The sequence below is a fragment of the Crassostrea angulata genome, chromosome 3 (assembly GCF_025612915.1).
Source record: "Crassostrea angulata isolate pt1a10 chromosome 3, ASM2561291v2, whole genome shotgun sequence".
NCBI classification, from domain to species: domain Eukaryota; kingdom Metazoa; phylum Mollusca; class Bivalvia; order Ostreida; family Ostreidae; genus Magallana; species Magallana angulata.
The window spans coordinates 19,033,916-19,056,293 of record NC_069113.1 but is presented as its reverse complement, the minus strand read 5'-3'; the positions used below and the strand labels follow the sequence as shown (position 1 = coordinate 19,056,293).

Below are 22,378 nucleotides of genomic sequence, written 5' to 3'. Positions count from 1 at the left end.
TAAATAAATAAATAAATAAATAAATAAATAAATAAATAAATAAATAAATAAATAAATAAATAAAATACAAGAGATGGAAAGGTGCGTGCGGAAGAATCAATTTGAAGAAGCATGTAGTTCTTGGTAGTCTGCTTCCAGAAAAATATCTTTTTTGGTGAAAATTGGTTGTGTAAAAATTTTAATCATTAAAAGTTTAATCATGCAAAGATTTCTAAACTTATATATAAATAAGTTTAGAAATCTTTGATTTTAAACATTTAACATTGCAGCTGTAATCAATTTTGCCCTGTACCATTTTTTTTTTGGGGGGGGGCATGGTCTTTTCTTGTTATTGATTTTTTTATAGATCTTTCTGATCGTGGAACGTTTTAAGAATTTGGGTACTAGTGTCTAGTAGGAAGCACGCGGCCAAGAAATTAATTTTTAAAAGATATTCTCAAAACTCAAAGTAATTGCATGATTCTCGACATATTATTTAATTATACATTTCATTATAAAGTAAGATTTATATAGTTAGTGAAAGGAGACTCTAACTCTGTACAAAAATCGGAAATTTTAGAAAGGGTCTATATGTGCCTACAGCATCTTCGCTAGCCAAGAGTTTTCGGTCCACTTTGCTCCCAATAAATATGGGGAGCAAAGTGGACCGAAAACCCTTGGCTAGCGAAGATGTGCCCGGCTACAGTCGGTCTTTTAAAACGGCATATCAAATACCTTCCTCTTTAAAACGATATTAAATTGAACATAAGTATCGGGACAACTTTTTATACGGTTTTGTGAAAAAATGCTTTATTTTCTACATAATTCCCTAAAAGGGAAGGTGGCCTGAAAAGGATACATGCATATAAAAACAGCATTTACTATGATAATTATTCTTGTTGGTTTGAAGGATATGAGCAATATTGTGAGGTAATTACTTTTTAAATGTGTGAGATTTCATTCCATGGAATTGAACAAAATATAAACGTTTTAGAAAACTGAATTGCATTACAACAAATTTTTGGTGAAGTTCATGCATGGTGAGTGAAAATGCATACCGTTTCGTCTTTTAAGGTGGATCCCTACTCAGACAAGTCATCAATTTAGCAGATACAATAAGCTTTAAAATCTAAAACGATATTTGTTCGGATTTACCGTTTTTTGCCATAATTTTTAATGTTTAATTGATAATTCTGAATTTGATAGAAGCAGTCAAGTGTAAATAATGTACGTCTACAAGTATTGAAATGTTTTGATCTTATTGAGTCCAATAGTTGGAAATCGTGAATTTTTGTACTGAGATTTTAGAACGTTTGTGTTTATATATGCAGAGGAAAGGTACTGTTTATCCAAAAAATTAATTTGTAATCAATACATGTAGTTTTGAAAGAAGAATTTTAGGGTTTATCAAAGCAAAGAAATAAAATGCTGTTTTCTGATGTATTTTTAAATTGTGTTCGTGACACTTTTTTAGCTGCATTTGACAAGGGGGTATATGTGTTCTAAAGGTCGTAGAAAAAAAAGAAGCATGTAAAGTCCCATATTTTTTCTGCTTTTTAGTTGCAGTAGACATAAATCTAATATTTTAAAGTTTAAAAAATGGGGTTACTGTCGTATCGCCCCAAAGCCAAAGCGCCCCATGCACGAGCGCCCCAAATTTTTTTTTAGAGCGCCCCAATTACGTTTCACGAGCGCCCCAAATGTATTCACGAGCGCCCCAAAGTAAAATTATCATTATACCTTACGTCTTGGAAAATTTGCACGAGCGCCCCAAATTGGATTTTCCAATATTGTACTAAAATCGGGATCGTTTTCACGAGCGCCCCAAAATGATTATCCTGATTAAGTCTTTCTGCATAGAATCTTGTTGGATTATTTTCTTACGAACGTGCCCTGAAGTTGCCTACGATTTGTAGGATTAGAAAATCATTTCCACGAGTGCCCCAAAATAACTTTTAACTTTGCTCTCAAATCAGCATTCTATGTTGCTATAAAGTTAATATTTGACTACATGTGTAATAAATATTTGAAACCTGATTTTGCTTTAAAATGTATGTTGGAGAATCTCACTTTTACGTTAAATGAGCATCATTTACACGAACGCCCCCCCCCCCCCCCCAAATGAGATTATTCTATTTTGAACTTAAAACAACGTTGGTGTGTGAGTCCCCAAGTTTGGATTAATTTCACGAGCGCCCCAAAATGGTTTTGTTTATTAGTTTTTATTAATCTTCGATGGAATCTCATTAAACTTACACATTATTATTCCGAGCGCCCCAAAATACATACCTCATTTTTTTTTTTATTTCGAGCGCACCAATTCTGTTGAATTGTACAAAGTATTCTTATTTTTGAAGGAAATTTTTAATAATGTCAGATATAATCCAACACAATTGTTCTTCTTCTCTCAAATTTTCCGCGCAAACCCTTAATATGTTTTTAAGCTTACATTTACAGTCAATCATTATATTTATTAGAGAAAAAAAACAACAATGCGTAATATGTGTATTATATATGTTATAATTGTATTTGCAGTGATATATAGGGCCAATGGGACGGGTGTGTCATTATTTATTTTGTCTTACATATATAGCCTACCGTATGTGTTAAAACATTATAGCTTCCGAAGACAACTAACGATGATGTAATCAGGGACGTATATTGTTAGTATATACGTCCCTGATGAAATAGAAGGGGATATTCGGAAACATTAAAAGGTGTCAAGGGAGGGGGTATCCTGTCACGGTATCAGGAGAAAACATACCCAGACACGCGGGAGACGTTGGCTTCGTCGCATACCCCTTTGATTAGATGTGTGTACACCATGTACTAGTAATCACTGTGTGTATTGTATGTATACATTGATTGTGTTCGGTATTTTCATAGAAACTATCAATAATGAACTAAAACACACCAAAAGGAAACGTGATATTTATAAAGGAAGCAATAAACAGACCTGTTTACAAATATTGGCATATATTCTTTAAATTAATTATTATTAAACAAGAAAATCTAATTACATGGAAAATTATGATCTTAGTTTGTTCTTATGATTCGAATTTCGTAATAAGTATCCAGTTAAAAGGTATGCATAGTTGTAGGTTCTTCATATTGTCCTTATTTGTAAATTCTTTAATTTGGCGTAAACACCAAGAAACATTTATATAAAGATTCTGTTTATATCTGTATATATGAACATTTGTTAACATAAAATATTACTACCCCCCCTCCCCATTTCTGAATGTTTTATCTTTAGTCGATAGAATATGAACGATTAAATGCATATATATTTGCATACCTCTTTCCGAGATTCTTTAAAAAATTTAACTAAAGAAACCTCACCGAACAGGGGAATATGTGAGAATATGTGAGAAAATAAATGAGAATATTCACTTACCTTTTTCTTGCAATCGTACGAATGTCAACGAAGGAATAACACCCAACACCCTGGATTGAAATTTTGCTCATAACATTCCAATTATTACTTTGGGGCGCTCGTACGTGAAAAAATTTAATCATGAAAAAAAAACCATTTGGGGCGCTCGTGACATACATGTGAAAAAATTTAATCATGAAAAAAGCAACTTTTGGGGCGCTCGTGACATACATTTGGGGCGCTCGTGAATTGTACTTGGGGCGCACCAAGAAAAATTTGGGGCGCTCGTGCATGGGGCGCTTTGGCTTTGGGGCGAAGTGACCAGCACCCAAAAAATGGTGTTTAACCATAAAATTTTTAAGATAAGTTAAAAAATGTGAATTTATGTAAAAATTTTGAAATAGCATTTTTGTAACATTTCATTTTAAAATTCAATTTTAATCAATCAAATAATGATAATCACACTTATTATTACTTTCTTACATTATTAATGATTAATCAAAACATTTCAATATTTGTTTTGCTTTGATATTTCTTTAATATGAGCCAAATAATGATTTTGGTTGAAATCATGTGATCGAAGAAGGGGGTATGCATCTTCTGGAGACTCTAGTGATAAAAGTGAATAGTTAAGGCATGTCTTCTGGGGGCTTTTTTATTACATAAGGTATTATTCTACTTGATTAATGAAAAAAAAACTGACTTTAACCACAAAAATCCTGAGTAGGGACCTACCTTAAAAGAATCGAAATTTGAAGATTTTAATACCCCCTACCAATGATGACTTAAATGTATAACTTCATTAATTAATAATTATAGTTCCAGACTGTAACAATTTCATTTGCGTCTAAATAATAAAGAGCAAGTTTCTGTTCTAATGAACAACTTATCTAACAAATTTAAAGCGCACTGTTGAATACGATTATTGTTGTTTCGTATCCAAAGATGGCTGCAGGTACGATCTTGTCAAAGTAAACTGTGCAGCATTATATATATCGTTGTCTGCTTTGGAGTTTAATCTTAGATATGGATAAAGAGTCCCTCTTCTCTTTGGAAGTTGTGGTGGAGAAACTTTATATTCCCCACACGACCTGCCGATTTCCTTCCGTGGTTTTTAGGCTGTTGGACTTTCCAAATATACTTATTGAACATGTTGAAGACGACCTAGCTAGGAACATTAAATTCAAAATATCGCGAGATCCATATTACAAAGTTCCGGACCAGTTTGCAGAGCTGAAGGACAAGCATGGAAATTTCATGATCAGGAAGGGGAAATCTTGTCTTTTTAAAGTCACACCAGAGACATTGAAAATCCATCTAACCAACACACCATTGTACATCATGGTTGTGGACAGTTTTGAAAAGGTCCCAAAATTAGTAGGAAACAGTACTTTACCGATGGATGATATTATGAACCAAATTGTTGATGACATAAAACTCCATGGAAATACAGTTCCTTCTGTACATGGTGACAAAGGTTTGTTCAAAATCTACAGTCTGATGGGAAAGGATATTGGGTACATGGTACTTGGCTTTAGACTTCTGAGTCTTGGCCCAGGACTGATACCTCACATACCAGATTCTGCGATAGCAAAACCACAAAGCAACATTATTACTGTGAAACCAACAACAGAGACAGAGATTAAATCAACAAGAGCAGCCTTCGTTAAAGAGACGCAACAAAGCCTTATTGACACACATGAAATGGGATCAATGACAGAGCCAGAGAAACAAGATGTAATGCTGCAAACTATAGACATGATTGACAAAGAAATACATGTAGCAATTTCAGAGCCAAAAGTAGCATCAAAACCAGAGGAGAGAAGGGAATTTCAAACCATGTCAACTCAAACTCAAAAGAGTAGGATTCAATACAAGCAAAGAAGAAATAAAGCATCAAATGCTCTCAACATAGATATGGAGAGTGATGAAGATGGTGATGGAATCATAATAAACAACATTGTTCAGCCTCCAGCCTTGTTTTATAATAGTGAAAATGAACCCAAAGTCAAAATCCATAGACAGTATTTATATGATGACGATGAATCCAGTGTATATTCAGATGAGTTGAAATTAGAGGATTTGTCGGACAATGAGAAAGAGCAAGTTGACAAACCTCATGTTGCTCCTCCTCCAAAGACCAATCAGTTCACAAATGCTGGACAAAAACCAATGGTGATGCAAAATGTGAACCAGCCAGGTATCAATATTTTGCAGGATTATGCCAGAAGAATGCCAAATGGTCCAATTTTTCCGATATTAACTGCCCTGCTGAAAGAACTGTCTAGTCTTCAAGATCCTCAATTTGTGCAACAAACTGTGCAACAAGTTCAGGCAGCAACTCAGCATAGGCGAGATCCTCCAGTCAGAAGAATGGATGTCGAGAAAAAGCAAATGCAACCAGCGAAGGAGATAACCTCAGGACCGAAGCCACAGTTAGTGACAAAGGTGATCAGACCACAGACAACCAAGGAAAATATTCAGCCAAATGAAAGCAAACTTGAAAAACAGAAGAGCAATTTGTCGAGAAAAGAAAGCAATGATGTGGCAAACAAAAAGTCTCGTGGCTGGTTGAGAAAAGCACCAGAAACAAGTGTGAAAAAATCTAAGCTGTCGTATGGACTGACTAATACACAACGCTTGAGACTGGCAAAAACAAATCCTGAATGGTTGAAAAATATTGAGAAAGAAGAAGCAGAACTCAGAGCTGCAAAAGAAAAACCAACCTTGAAGCCCAGTTTTGAAGAAGACTTTCCCACTGCAGATATGTCCGATACACTTACAGAAGTTAGGCGTCTTGCTCAAAAGAATCTAAATGCAGATGACACCCTAGCTCAGAGTGACTTATCCACAATGAGATCAACTAGGAAACCCAAGAAAACCCGTAAATTTAGTCCAAGAAGGAAGAGCAGCAAATCTCCTAGTCATAGAGAGTCCCGGAGAAGTGAAAAGTCAAAGAGAGAAAAACCAAGTGGTTCATCACCCCATGCTGATGATGAAGGATCAGGATCCGATGATGATCCCCCAAGCATGCCAAGTCAGAAGAGCATTGAAGTTCGGATTCCGAGTGTCCAGTTTCAGTATGAGAGTGACTATACCGTCAATGAAAGTGACAATCCAAAAGAGGAAAAGCAACAAAAAAAGTTTCCAGGATTTGCTGATCACAATGCTTCACTTCCAGAATCCATTGATGGAAATGTGAATGATTCCCTGAATGACAAGGAGGAGGATTTAGATTCTCCACTAGAATCCACCAGAAATGAAAAACCTTTTGAAAATCTGAAAAAGGCCGGTAGTGGTTTAAGATCAACTGACGATTTAGATACAGGAACACAATTCCAGTCAACAGAGGAGCCAGAGCTTCAGCAATTAATGAGCTCTGGGGAAGAAATTAGTGATGTCTTATCAAGTAATCCCACTGACCAGTCCAAGTCCCCTGGTTCATACCACATGGAGTCTCCAACTCCAAAGTTTACTGTGTTAAACCCCAAGTCTTCTCTGCAGTCCCCGATTCCAGCATTGCGTAGATCACAAGCAAAGCTGGACAGATCTGTTCCACTGTCTCCATCTCGAACACCTCGCTCCCCTTCCCCCGGGCTCACAAACAGCTCCAAGTTTCCCACCCCCAGGCCTAGAAAATTAGCAAGAGAAAGAAGGATGGACTTTAAGCAGGAGTCTATACACACTGAGTCAGTGAGTTCTTATTTTCCCTCGGATGGAGAAGGCGGAGGTACTGATGATGATGCACCTAGTCGACTTTCCACCCCAGACATTCATGTCAAAAAATATGTACCTTCTACCAAACTTGGGTATACTATTTATTGAATGCAAACATAATTACCAAAACAAGGTTTTTAAGATTCATTTTATATAGAATGAATTGTGAAGTTGTTTGGGATGTTTTATATATAGTCTTTTGAAAGATATTACACAGTACAGATGTACTGATGTTTAGTTACAATTGTTAATTTATATAATTATGTACATTAGAACATCAGATAACAAATTTTATCAGGAAAATAGAAGATTTTGAGTTATAGCTTAATCTACCCTATGTGTGATAATTTCTACCTAATAGAGAAGAAACATTTATGCTATGGTAGGCATTGATATTTCTACGTGTATATGTGAATGTCCATTTATGTCCGATAGATTGCTACATTGTATGTACCTATTTTGTTTATTAAAGTTATTTTATGAAATACTTTCTTGTGTTGAATATCCAATATTGTCTACTGAAAATTCTGGTAAATTAGTAAAATTGTTTTAAAAAATGTTTTATAGGTAGAGAACTAAACTCGGCAAATTGTTTGAGTTCATGTAAATGTATATTATGATTATCACACTGAATATAAGAAATGACTAAAATGAAGACAAAAATGAATGAAAAGGACATATCTAAACGAAATTTACTATCTAATGGCCAAAAAAGTACTCTCTCTCTCTCTCTCATGTGATGAGAGGTTTTTAAAACCTTTTTTGTAAATGACCATTGTAAGACATTGCCATTACTTGTCACCATTCTTTACATTTTAGGTTGTTTGTGCGCCACAATCTGTCTGTAGAGAAACGGTTTCGCAAAATCAGAATGTCAGATTATTTATTTGAAAGAAAGCATGCATGGACCTAGGAGCAGAGTACAGGGGTCTGCATCCCATTCCTGGATTTTTTCAATAAAGTTATTGAATTAACACAAAGTGAACTTATGGGAAACAGACACTGGAATTTCTAAAAATTCAGGTTGTGGGGAAACAAGTACCCCCCCCCCCCAAAAAAAAATAAATAAATAAATCATGAATTGCGCCTGGAAGGCATTTATGCACCTGAAAAAGGAGGGGCAACTCCACCATAATTCATTTGTAAATGAAAAAATATATGTTTGTTTCGAGCTACCGCCTACGATGCTACGTCAGGTGCCTTGAAATCTGATTAAAATCAGATTTTTGATCAGCTCCGACAAATTCGCTTTCAGTGTATATAGCGACATCGAATTTGTCGGAGCGGACCAAAGATCTGATTTTAATTGGGATAGTTCTTTACATCCCCCCTCCCGATTCCAAATTATGGCCTTGTTTATAATTGGTTTTCTATTCACATTCACATCACATTCACATTAAAAGTTTTAATTTTTACCGAATATCTATTTCATGAAGTGAACTCTGAATCTGGTTCCCTTCTAGATCACCGGGGGGATTTGAACTTGACTTCGTCAAAAATTTGCTATACTATTTTCTCATTTTATATTTCGCGTTGAATTAAGACTTAGACCTGATTTTATCATTTTACAAATCTTAACAACTTTAAAAACATGACCCAAAGAAAAACTTTGTTGTTCGTCATACTACGGATCAGGTGTTCATCTAGAGGTCACGTAGATATAAAATTTTTAAAACCTAAGAAAATGAGGGAATGAGGCGTGTGAAATACCTACCCTGGTATATTAGGACGGATAAGATTCTGTAAAATATAAAACTAGCAGCAAATCTGATAATTCTTTTAAAAATCGTTCAAAACAATACATGTATATATTTAACATAACATCGATTTTTACCCTAGCGTATCTAAATAAGATCTATAATGTAAAAAGAAATAACTAATCTCAATCAACAAAAACGCAGAGTTGTGACTCACAATACATTAAAAATATCATTTTGTATCCCAACAATTGAAAGTTTTAGGGAAAAAAAAAAGATACAAGTTTAGAAATTTGTAGCCAATGTCTCATATATGGTGGCATACCTCTGCCCCTTGTGTGCAAGTTATTTTTCTATTGATTATGTCGACATGCAAGATAAAGATATTTACATGCAAGATAGTTATGTCAACATGCAACATAACTTTGTTAACATGCAAGAAAACTGCGATCAAATAAGAGTAATAAAAAATCTCAAATATCGCAAACATGTGACATTTAAGATGCAAGATACGCTACCTATTGATGTCAACATGTAACTTATTTATTTTAACATGCAACATTTTTATGTCGACATGCAACTTAGTTATGTTAACATGCAAGATAAATATGTTGACATGCAACATATTTTTGTCGACATGCAACTTACTAGTTAAGTTGACATACAGTTTATAAGTTGCATATCAACATATTTATCTAGCATGTTAACATAACTAAGTTGCATGTCAACATATTTATATCGCATGTCAACATAAATAAGTTGCATGTCGACATAAATAAGTTGCATGTCAGCATATTTATCTTGCATGTTAACATAAATAAGTTGCATGTCGACATAAAAAGGTAGCATCTAGCATCTTGGATGTCACAGGTGGGCGATATTTGAGATTTGTTGAGATTTTGTATAATTCTTATCTGATTGCAATTTTCTTGCATGACAACATAGTTATGTTGCATGTTGACATAATTATCTTGCATGTCAACATAAATATATTGCATGTCCACTTATTTATCTTGCATGTCAACATATTTGATAGAAAAATAACTTGCACACAAGGGGCAGAGATATGCCACCATACTCATACATGTATAGTACACGTACTTTTCTGTGAATGTTCAAAATGGCTCAATGGTTAGAAACAGAAACTTAATTTTGTTACCAATTTTTATTTTTTAACGAGTAAAAATACACTTTCCCTGACCAAAAGCATCTGCATTATTAATCCCATTTTTTTATTGCGTGTAGTAATATTTAAAAATCAGTTTTGGTGCATTTTTAACAATGTATGAGTAGCTTTGAATTCGCAAAATTTAAGCTCCTCACGTCTTTTCGCTACATTTAAAGATTTACTTTGCGCATTTTTAAATTCTTTGTTTTTGTGAAGTTCATCTACTTATTCCATTACTGTTTCAATTTGGATAGAATTGAAAAAAAAGATACAGAATCATGCTATAGATTAGATTAATTTAGTTAATGTGCGATGAATCGGCATAAAACTCGAATGCTTAAATGAACGACTTGTCTAAAAAAAAATTCGAAAAACTAAAAATAAAACAGATAATGTGTATGTTTCCGAGTAAATAATAGCAGCATGAGTTGGATTCGTGTCGGATTCAGTGCTACCAAAAACATAATAAGTTATACGAGTATATTGCCGTCAACAGGTGAGACATTGAGATCGTTATATGACAAAATAGAATTATTTATCAAAATGCAGCCCTAAAGGTTATATTTCTGATCCGAATTTCCTCTAAATCAAGTGTACCATTCTATCTTTTTAAAAATACATTAGGACAGAGGTATTTGAATAGTATGTTCAGCAATGGTTTTGTTTTTTGTCGCTTCATACAATCAGAATAGAAAATTAAAAAAGCAATTTAAACCATGTCATGAGTTAACATCTGATATGCTCAACTTAATTTATGAGAAACAGACACTGGAAATTCTCAACTGTAGCTGTATTAGATAAGCTGAATGCTCATTGTTGGTTTTCTTTGAGAAATTCTGTGTAAAGTAAAATAATAGTTTATATTAAAGAGAATGATTAGTAAACTGATAAATTCTGTAAATAAATGACAGAATAATGTTTACCGTTTATTAAAGCAATATTAAAAGAACATTCTGTGGCATTCATATGTGCATCAAAATGTACATTATTTACATATATGTTGGATATCTTAAATGATGCTTTTAAATCAAGGATGTCAGGGATGTTCCACGAGCATATCTCTGTACCAGTACACCCAAATACAGTCAAGAAATTACAGCTTTGTCAATAAAGGTTAGTACATGCAAGTGTATTTGTACAATATTAATATAATAATGTGTTCTTTTTTTTATTTTAATGCTAATTTTTCCTGCCCCTTACTCTGCATAAACTTATGATAGCATCTATTGTGAAAGCTTCTTTAATTAAGATTTCTTTTGATATCTTGTAACTGCAACTATAGTAAAAGCTTTGATATCTTGTGATTGCATCATTGCAGCTATATAGTTAAAGCTTTTACATTTACTGTAATCTAAATAGATTTCCTCTAATATCTTGTGACTGATGTTACAAGTGTTGTGAAAGTTAACTCACATTAAATCAGATATCTTAGGATATCTTGTGACTTCTGTTACAGTGTTACTAGTGTTCAATGTGAAAGTTAACTCACATTAAATCAGATTTCTTGGATATCTTGTGACTGCTGTTACTAGTGTTGTGAAAGTTTACTAGCATTTAATCAGATATCTTAGGATACCTTGTGACTGCAGCAATTGTTAAAGCTTAATAATTAAATCCGATTTCTTTTGATATTCTGTGACTAGTGGGCAGCGATCAGTTGTGGGGTGGAGTGACATCTGTCAGTGCAGCAGGAAGGAAAAGGGGGCGTACGAAATCCGTCAAAAGAAGAATTAACCTTAATATAGGACAGAAGATAGGATATGGTAATGTATTCTTGTGTGGAAAAAGGAAGTTGCAATTTAGAAGAAATTTTTTGGGGGGTGGGGGGGGGGTGAGGTGATTTTGTGATTTTTTTTTCTTTTACCATATATTCAAATCATAAGCATTAAGCCAAAAGCAGCAGTACCAGAAAACTGTGGAGAAATTAAATTTGATTTTTTTTTACTGGTACTTGCTTTCTAACCACAAAAAAAAAATTTTTGCTGAAAGGCAGGGTTTGACACTAAGGCACGTCCGACCAACTTTGTCTAGTAAATGATAGGTCCGTTCAGGGTAAAATGTCTGTGTACTAGCCCGACTGGTCATGTGAAAAAAATAAATGTGCACATAACTTTAAAAGCACCTTTTCCTAAAAGGCATTAATTCTACAAACTAACGTAATTTAACTACAACCCAATGACTAACCTAGGAGATGACGTAGGCGAAATACTCGCTTTTTGATTGGTTACTTCGCCTGAATTTCCTCCGAAAGAAAAGTTCAAGTCACCCTGTACACCGAGTTCAGAATCGTGATGCAATAAATTAATAATTATCTAATTCTAAAGACATCTTCTCAGACTAAGTTAATGCCTGTTATGATTAATAAGTGGAGACGGGTGATGCAACCACATGCTGTGCAAAACGATGTTGATTACTTTAAGGCTAGACCCAGTGTTGATATTTCAGTTGGTTGGTAAGTTGTAATTAGTTAATAACTCTGCCAAATCAATGGTAAATAATCATAAAGTTTGATTACAGTTATCTTTAAAAAAAAAGATCCTCAACATACAAGTTGATTAAATTGAATCTTAAATACGGTTTGAATGATTCATTATTGGTAAAGATAAACCAATACAATTAAACAGAAAAAGGTCTGGTATATTTGGTGATGTTGTTACTTTTAGTTTATTTTTGTCAAAATTGGTCAGGGCTAGTGGTAAAAGGGTCAGGGCTAGTGAAACATTGCTGAGGTAGCCCGACTGGTCTAGTAATTCAAAAACTAAATGTCAAACCCTGAAAGGGCTAAAAGGCCATTATTCAATAAAACTTTATGAAGAAAATAAAGTTATGTAAACATTTTTTATATATTTGACAGGCAAGAAAGGAATGCAGCTCCCAGGATTAAACACCTGGGTACTGACAAAATCCAATGAAAGAATTAAAGCCGGTTCTCAGACAGATGAACAGTACGAAATAACATTAGACTCTATTCGAGATTTCCGAGGTTCTACAAAGAAGTCTCGTCTTAAAAGGAAATATCCTAATCCTTTGAATAGGGGTTACAATAGCAGCCTCTTAAATGGAACAAGCTTGGGGATGCCTGCTCCTGTGAGAGACGGTTAGTATATAGGTACACACTGATGTTCATTTATGTTATTGTCCGTAAATTTTAAATATTAATAACTGTGTGTTAAAACTGTATCATTATTTGGCTATATTTACATTTGCCAGTGTCTTTGTCTGTGATAACACTATGAATCAGTTTTGTAATATATAGTCCAATACATTTCATCAATGACTATTTTAATATTTACTGGTAATTGTACAATTGCTCAAAACTATATAAGGAATCATTATTTGAATATCATGAGGTGATCAAATATGATAAGGCATGATCAAATCTATCATAAAGCCCTTCGAGCTTTATTGGATTTGATCACCACTGACCATATTTGATCACCTCATAATACTCAAAGAATGATTCCTTCATCCTCATATAGATGTATAAACAATACAAGTTCATATTTGATATGCATCATAATATGCTATTTTATGTGTTTTCCAGAGACCTTTGAAGGCTTTGACTCAGTATTGATTGAAGTAAGTACCGGTACATGTATATGCAAAACTGCCTAGTACATTGAAGTACCGGTAAGCACTGGTACATGTACATGTGGCGGTAACAAGGGCTAATGCAGAACCCGCGTTGACTGTACAGTATACCGGAAATATATGCAAAATTGTCCAGTACATTTTGTACCAGATATGAGTTAAAATGAGTGTTATTGCAAATGGGGTTTCATGTTAACTGAGGTGGTTGTGTCAAATATATGTATTATGTTATATGTATGTGATATAAAGCATTCTTTATTAGCCAGATTTTCTTTACTTCATTTCAGTAGAATTAATAGGGGACTGGACATCAAAACTTATGCATTGTTAATTTTTCGCTGCTCATATTCTTATAGTAGAACTTCATACCTTGTTCCTGTTTGTGTCAAAGTAAGATTTCTCACTTTTAAATTGCCAGCTGAATAGAATTTGTAAAAAAAAAATTGTCACTTAAAGGCGATTGTCAAGGACTGTAGGATTGAATGACATATGGCATGATGCAAATTCAGAATAAGAATTATCTAAGGACACTTTCTAAACTGCTTATTTAAGAGTTCTGATTTTATGGTACATGTACTCTACTGGTTTGTTGAAAATAAACTAGATAAACTTAATATGATTGTACCATAATTATGGGAAATAAATAAACATGGTACCAGTAACTGAAAAGTCCAAAAATATCATTCTTCATGGGATCTGAATAGTAAAACATATTTCAGACAACATGATCTTGCATTTGATAAATTCAATTTTATTTCAGGGAAAAAAAGTAACTAATATAACAGCCACTGAGGGAAAGGTGTTTGCCTCTAGAGCTCTTGTAGCTGTTGGGAATGGAAATGGGCTTGCAGGTTCGTTATTTTCTTTTAGCTCAGTAGCAATTTGGCCATTGCCATTTAGGGGAGAAATGTGACCCAGCCCTGGACCTTTTGTTTTTCTTTAATTATTTTTATTTTGAATTAAATTAAAGTTACCATAATACATGCATTCAATTTCCTTTATCAAATGATCCCCATGGGTTAATTAGTAGAAAGGGGCTGCAATTGGAGGGATTGGGTTCCAATTTTACATGTAGGAATGAATGGAACAAAATTTTTAATCTAGAAGACCAACAAATTTTGATTTCTAAAAATATATTTTAGGTTTTGCTGTTGCTAAAGCAAAACATCCAGAGGTAGCAGCAATCAAGGTAGGTGTTGTATTCAACTAGATATGAGAGAGAGAGAGAGAGAGAGAGAGAGAGAGAGAGAGAGAGAGAGAGAGAGAGAGAGAGAGAGAGAGAGTCTTTAATTGCAATGATATCTTTCTGGAGGAGAAGGCATTGAGATTTGTGCTTTCATAATAAACTGTAGAGAAGGGAATTGAGATTTGTGCATTCATGGTAAAAAAGAGGTTTTAAAATTATTTAACAATATGATTTATTTGTAGGCCAGGGACAAAGCGGGTCAACGTCTGATGTTTGTCGAGAGGTACAAGGGACACACCAGTAAGTGATCATGTCAGGCCATATTTCTTTGATAAATAATGGATGTAAAATATGTGCTGAATCATGTGCTGATTTCATAAACAAAATTCAACAAAATATTTATGTGTTGTTAACAGTATCTTTCCCTATGTTCTGTGTAAATAAAAAAAAAACTGTTGATGAAAAAAGATAGTTTTAGCAAAGTCTTTCATCGGGGGTAATAGGATCACTGGCTGATCTGTATGAATACATACAGATTTAATTTTCATATTCATGGTTTCCACAGTTCTATGATAACCACTGGACTTCTTTTTTTTTGGTCCATCTTTATCAATTAAATATTCCAAAAATGGATTTGTGACAGATATGTCATGTCCAGCATATTTATATAAGTACATGTAATATATAGATATGAAATTGTGCTATGATTAATAAACTGTTTTCTTTACCTTTATCTTTAGTTCATCACAACACACATGCTGAGGTCCACTGTACAAAGCTTTTTGCCAAAAGGACATATGATGGTAATTATATGTACATGTACATGTCATTAGAGTTCACATTGAATGGGTTTCTAGGGACTGTTGAAAATGACTTGCCATAACTGATTCAAAATGTACAACAATAGTGAGATTAAAGAAATCTATAGTTAATTTGTTGTACAGCAGGAAACCAATTCCATGTTATAACAAAGGATACAATGCATATATTATTTGTAATCAGTACCTAGTACTTGTATATTATCACATGAACATGTACATATAGATTTCTAAATTTATCTCTACTTTTGTTTGTATAGTAAAATTCTACTAAATTATTTATGTTTTTAGATTATAATCAGCCTTTGACTGTTTAAATGTTATATGCAACTGATTGTTTTCATTGAATTACATGTGGCTGTGGTGTTGGTTTGTTTCAGGACATGGAGTGGTGGCTCACAAGGTCATCAAGGATCTGTGCCGACTGTCCGGGATCAAGGACATCTATATAAAGCTGGAGGGCAACACAAAGAACAGGATCACAATGACCACGGCATTCTTTAATGCTATGACACACCAGGTAAATCGTCTGTGTAAAACCAAAGATGACCAAGAAGCTCAGCTACCAGTATTTAGTACTGTTTAAACATTCTGTAAAGCTGATTTCTTTTGAACATCCACTATTCCTCTAATTTTATCAAACTTACTGTATAAGTAAAGTTTTTAAAAATAAAGGGGAGGGGAGGAGAGTGATAATTATTTGAAATAAATATAGAGGCCTCGAAGGCAACAAAATCCAGTGATGTACCAACCTTAGAATGTAATTTTTTGATTTTCATTTATTTTCATTGTACTACAGGAAACACACCAAGAACTGGCCAACAGAACTAATATGCACGTAGTGGAATTTTCTGAGGAACGAAATAATGTTCCAGTGGTGTTGGCTTCTCCAGAGGATGGGAAAGTACAGGAGAAGTACTATGGAAGTGAGAGAGATGTGTATGATTTAGACACTCTGTACACTAAGGGCAAACTCCACTGGACGAGGCCTCAAATGAGGCCAGTTTGGGAGAGACTGAGGTTTACCTCGTATCAGAGGAGGATGGCCAAGGAGTTCAGGAGGCGGGGTCAGCACGAGGCACAGAAAGTGAGGAGATTGTGTGGACTGGAACCCTCCAAGGAAGAAAGAATGAGGCGAGATGAAGTTCCCAAAAAGGAGGAGTGAAGTGCAGTTTATTTGTAAATGTCCTGTATTCAATAAATTTAGACGTAACAATCAAATGTACATGTACTTTGTTCTTTCTTGGATCTTTAATTTATATCTTTATGGAATCAGGAACATACCGGTGATTTTTGCATCTGAATGAACTGCTATGTAGCAGTTAAATGTTCTTTATGTACATGGTACCAATAATAAATATGTAAATTTTTAATCCTTGCAACTGGTTCAAATTTACAGTATTGGTAAGGAAAGGATTCAGTAATAGCTTAATGTAATGAAAACATTACAGACATGTTTTCTCTTGCCTTAGATTTTAGTACCCGCTATTTTAAACCACAAAATGCATCACTTTTTTAAGCTGGAAAATGCTTATACATGTACATAGTGCAAAATGTACATTGAAGTGATATCCCAATTGATGTACCCAATTATTAGAATTCTACCGCCTCTAGAGTTAAGGAGATCATGTACATGTTGAAATAAAAACATCATTCAGTTGAATAGCAATAAATACTGATTTATTGACCTACATGTACCGGGTATGTTGTAGTTCATTTACACATTACTGTTAAAATGCATTGATAGACATGAATGCATGCAGCTGTACAATTATTAAGCACCAAAATTTCAACCTGAGAATTTGACAAATTAACAATATACCGGGTAATGAAAATTAAAAATTTTTGGATTACATACATGTATAAATATTGCATTGTTAAGGATAATTATCGGTAAAAAAATCATACAACATCTGAAAATGTCATTAAAACTCTTTCAGTTTGACATGAATTAAGAAATGATTATACTGGAATATGCATGTACTTCAATTCATTCACAACTGATCATCACTACAAAGCAAATTGCCTAGTTTTACAAATTAATAAATGATCTAAAATGATAGCATGTTTAAATTACATGTAATTTATTCAACATAGCCAGCACAAATTAATTCATAATAATCAATTTAGTATAGCTGGATAGCTTTATCTTTTTTTATCTTGGAATAAACAACAACCATGAAGTGAAGTTATATTTTCCTATTCTGATTTTACAGAGTTATCCTTCTTGATTGCTCCACTTTTGAGGCTCATTTTACTCTAGTTTTAGCAGCCTCTCCTCACCGAACAGTTCCGGAGGGAGGTCTTTCCAGTGGGGGTAGCTGGTCTGGGTCCCCGGGGACTGGACAGTTATCCCTGCGATCCTATTGGCCCTGTACACAGACTCCTGGAGACCTAACTCAGGCTTAGTGGACAGGAACACTGCTAGGGAACCACAGAATGCATCACCCGCACCCTGAAACACATAACATATACTGTATACAGGGAAATATTCTCCCCCGTTTTATTTTCGCCCTTTCACCATCATTGTCAGCGGGTGAATTTAAAATTGGGCGATTTCCAATGTTCCAGGTTATGTCTTTAGTACACAAGCTTGTCTGGGCGAATTTAAGACGGGGCAAAACTGTTTGGAAGTGTAGAAGGGTGAAACTAAATGGGTGAAAATAACCCTGTATACAGTAACACTGAACAAAAAAAAAATACTGTATTTTAATTTCACAATGAAATTCTTTCTTTGTTCTTAAAACATTGCTGTGATGTCAGTGTAAAATTTTACCTGTGACAGTCCGATATTAATGAGCTTCTTAATATCGGACCGTTACCAGTGGATACAGTACTAATATCGTTCAAAATCGGACTGTCACAGGTAAATCAACAATGAAATTCAATGCTGTGTTTTAAGAACGATATATGCCTCAAACAGTTCTGTATGAAAAAATATTAGACAGTTCTCAGCCCTAAACGGGCCTTGAAACTCTGATATTTTTACATACAGAACTGTTTGAGGCATCCATCCATTTCGTATATATGTATGCCTCAGAAGATAAAGTTTGTAGCATCTTTATATGCCAACAGTTTTTATCCACTCCCTCATCTCCAAACAGGAGCAGACTGTCACTCTTGGCTAGTGAAGATTATTTATTAGTAAAAACTGACTAATAAGCATAACCATGATTTAGCTAACCTGAACCTTAAATACTAAAAGTACAAGGTAACTTTCATGTGTTAATCTTGATTTAGCACTTACAGTTGATACAACAATGCTCTCAATGAGATATAAAAAGATCAACCATTTAAGAGTGCAGATAGTACTGAGTGTTTTTTTTTAAAAAAAAAAACCCAATAATATTGAAAATAGACAGTAATGACAGTTAACGAGTTCCTCAAAATCATTATCATGAATAATAACCTCTAAATTTCCAAGCTCAGAGAATTAGCCCAATTGGTAAGTGTATACTACATGCCCTTTGTAATATTCCAAAATGCCCCATAATCAACTGCCAAACATATCATTGTAAAACATGGAATTAATTTCTATTGATGTGGACCAAGTCTGGACCACAGTTTTCTCCTTTAAATGGTACCCTACCATGACAGGGCACCAGATGTACCTTAATCCTAACTTACAGTGGTATCCATGGCTTGGACTTTAGGAGTAGGTATGTGAACTGCTTCATCATCTGCTTTACTCATGACAACAGCCCCATTTTCTCCAAGTGTCACTATGACAACTTGACAACCTTTCTGTAAAATTGATTTTGCAGCGGTTTTGGCCTCTTGTACCCCAGGCACTTGCATCCCTGTGATTATTTCTGCCTGCAATGAACCTAGACATTTGGTCGTATAAAGGGAATTTTAGATGTACTAGTATGTGAAGTCAAATTATAACATATTGCATGGATTTGGCTTTTTATATTGATTTAACATTGTAACAAAGGATTACTAATTGCTATTCAGACACATAAATGTCTTAACAGTCTTACCGTAATGTCATTTGAATTATAAAACTGACATAGTTCTTTTCTATCAAATATCTCCTCTTAAGTCTCATCTTTTAGGGGGGAAAGGGTGTTGATTAAATTCATGACAATGCATGTATACTTCACACTCATAAATAACTAGAATATAGCAATTTATCTCCCCCTTAAGTCTCATCCTTTTGGGGGAAGTAAGATTGTTAATTAAATTCATGATAATGCATACCTCAGACTCATTAACAACTAGAATATCACAATATTGGAAATAATCTTCAAGCCCAGTAGTAGCCGGTGCCATGTTAAATAAACTTCTTACTGAAACAGAAACATTTCAAATAAAATTGTCATTCACAATGAATTCACCAGTTGCAATTGTTCTTATTCGTTCCTTAATTTAATTTCTTATAAAGATGGATATATATATATATGTCTGCATGAAAATGTATTGCAACCTTGTTTAAACATATTTTAGAAAATCATGAGAAATGTTTACCATTCATACTGCTTAATTAGTTAAGGAATGAATTTAATTTCTACCTATGTTATAGGATATAACATAACTTGGGGCAGTTTACGCTTTATAAACCGTGAAATGGTTTATAAAAAAGTGTAAACTGTTCCAAGTTATGTTATACTCGTATAACATAGGTAGAAATTAAATTTATTCCTTATTATTTAATTTTCTATGACTAAAATCAGAAAATAAGGCCCATTATTTAGTTAAAAGATGTTAATTTGTACAAAATTTAAATGTAAAGGCAAGTGGATTACTGTCAACCAATTTTTATTCGCATCGACTTTATTTCGCAATTAACTGCCAATTACTTGTTCGCAACGATTAATGTTCATGACCAAGCCTTATCCAGACCTGTATTGTTATAAAAAATATTGACAAAGGATTGGTTCACTGTGAGAAATATTCATGACAACAAGGCTAACTTCGCAAAAATTTCTCACAGGCGAATAAAAGTTGGTTTACAGTACTGTAATACGTTTCACACGCGCGTCGCATTGTGACGTAGGCAAGTTATGTTATACGATATATATGAATTTGTTCAGCCAATCAAATGAGGCGTTACAATCAGAATTAAATTATTACACAATGTATGTTTAAACTGAATGGAATTTATTCTTACTATTGAAGGATTTTGCCATCTTCAGGGCGTGAAGGGTTGCTTTTGGGTCAATTTCCAGATTGCACAAAAGAATTTTTGATTTTTGAATCAAATCTTTAGCAGATTCTACACATTCTTTTGTGAGATAATCATTGGCCCCTTTAACAACCACTATGGAATTTTCTCCTGAAAATAAGCTAGTAATTACCAGTACACATGAAATAAAAACCCTGAAAGCAAGAAAAGAATACTACCTTTAAACAGAAAAGTGAAACATGATTGAATCAATCAGTATGGTTTACGTTACAATATCATTTTCTTTTTCTTTTAAATAAGAGAAAAAGCAGGTCAGAACCATTTTAACAAGAGCTTGGACTTTGGGTTGTTGTGTCAAACTGCCATTGCTGGCGACTCAGCCATGGGTCTTTGAAATCAACAAGATTTGTCTGGCTTTTGATTTGAGCTCAGACTACGCAATCGGTGCATATTTCGCTTGAAAACGTGTCATTTTTAACTTGTTTTGACGCAAGAAATAGATAGCTACATCGAACCGAAAGTCCAAGGTCTTGTTAAAATGGTTCTAAATGTAACCTAAAACACACCTAACAGGTTACCATGTAACTTTTTTACAACTCCCTCAACCCCCCCCCCCTACCATTCAAAAAATAAATAAAATGAAAAACAATCTATTCAATACAAAACAAATCTTTATAACTTTTTCCTACAGAACAAATAACCTGAGCCACTTACCGCTGTCATTGACAAAGATAGGAGCCACACCAGTCGCTGCCTTCGAAGTGGTCCCTATGTGACTAACATCAATTTTATTTTTGATAAGGTCCTCTTTGTATTCCTTGCCAAAAGAGTCTTCACCCACCTTAAAATTTCAGAATGATTACCATTAATGATCATTTTGACAATACTTTAAGTGTCAAATGAGAGAGAGAGAGAGAGGTATACCAGTACATGCATATACATGACTGTATGTATCGACTGAACTGCATACCATACTAATAAGGGCAGTTTTGGCTCCTAGTCTGGCGGACATCACAGCAGGGTTTGCACCCTTCCCACCAAAGCCCTGGGAGAATTTACTCCCAATGATCGTCTCCCCTGCTGCTGGTAATCGAGGCACATAGCTGGTATATAAAAACAATAAACTTAATTTTAAAAAACATTTGCCAATTATTTGCAGGCTTTTGTCAATTGGAACTTGTATCTTTAGTGTGTTTATATCCTTTATAGTTAAGATGTTTGTGTATCTGCGCTGTATATGCAGTCAGAGCACAGGGGCTCGTAACGAAGTTTTTTCAACCTTTTATATCTACCACCTCTATACAATAAAATACATTTTATTTTATACTTTTTTAAAGTATTTTATTGTATAGAGGTGGTAGATATAAAAGGTTGAAAAATTTCGTGACCAGAGCAGCGCAATCTTTAAAATTTTTAAAACCTCTCCTAAATTGAGAATGAATTTCTCCCCATGTATGTTGCCACATTCCCTTTTGACCACACATTTTCCATGTCACTTTGCATAATGACACGCATCGATTAAAGTTACATACCTTTACGCATCGATTAAAGTTACATACCTTACAAGGTCTATGTTACAGCTACCTACGACAACCACGTCCATTGTAAAAGTGAAAGTAAAAGAAATAGGGTTAATTTCAAAGCTGTAAACTAAAAATTTCGTGATTATCGCAATTTTCAGAATTTTTTAATTAATGATGTTAAAATGTAAAATACTA

At 34.1% G+C, this 22,378-nt stretch overlaps 3 protein-coding genes across 3 annotated transcripts; 2 read left to right on the top strand and 1 right to left on the bottom strand.

Moving 5' to 3' along the window:
- The first annotated feature begins 4,291 nt into the window (after positions 1-4,291).
- On the top strand, positions 4,292-7,562 carry LOC128178034 (microtubule-associated protein 10-like). The gene has a single exon (XM_052845021.1). The coding sequence runs from the start codon at positions 4,382-4,384 to the stop codon at positions 7,178-7,180; it is 2,799 nt and encodes a 932-aa protein (XP_052700981.1). The 5' UTR covers positions 4,292-4,381; the 3' UTR covers positions 7,181-7,562.
- Positions 7,563-10,299: 2,737 nt separating this feature from the next.
- On the top strand, positions 10,300-16,757 carry LOC128178934 (28S ribosomal protein S5, mitochondrial-like). The gene is made up of 11 exons (XM_052846369.1): positions 10,300-10,433; positions 10,970-11,050; positions 11,581-11,700; positions 12,792-13,034; positions 13,482-13,516; positions 14,289-14,379; positions 14,671-14,717; positions 14,957-15,014; positions 15,455-15,517; positions 15,913-16,052; positions 16,332-16,757. The coding sequence occupies exons 1-11, from the start codon at positions 10,361-10,363 to the stop codon at positions 16,695-16,697; spliced, it is 1,317 nt and encodes a 438-aa protein (XP_052702329.1). The 5' UTR covers positions 10,300-10,360; the 3' UTR covers positions 16,698-16,757.
- Positions 16,758-17,240: 483 nt separating this feature from the next.
- Positions 17,241-22,357, bottom strand: LOC128176291 (ribokinase-like). The gene is made up of 7 exons (XM_052842528.1): positions 22,220-22,357; positions 21,631-21,763; positions 21,375-21,501; positions 20,646-20,810; positions 19,736-19,824; positions 19,160-19,348; positions 17,241-17,987 (listed from the first exon to the last, which is right to left on the bottom strand). Exons 1-7 carry the CDS (start codon positions 22,261-22,263, stop codon positions 17,787-17,789), a joined length of 948 nt encoding a protein of 315 aa, XP_052698488.1. The 5' UTR covers positions 22,264-22,357; the 3' UTR covers positions 17,241-17,786.
- Positions 22,358-22,378: the final 21 nt, after the last annotated feature.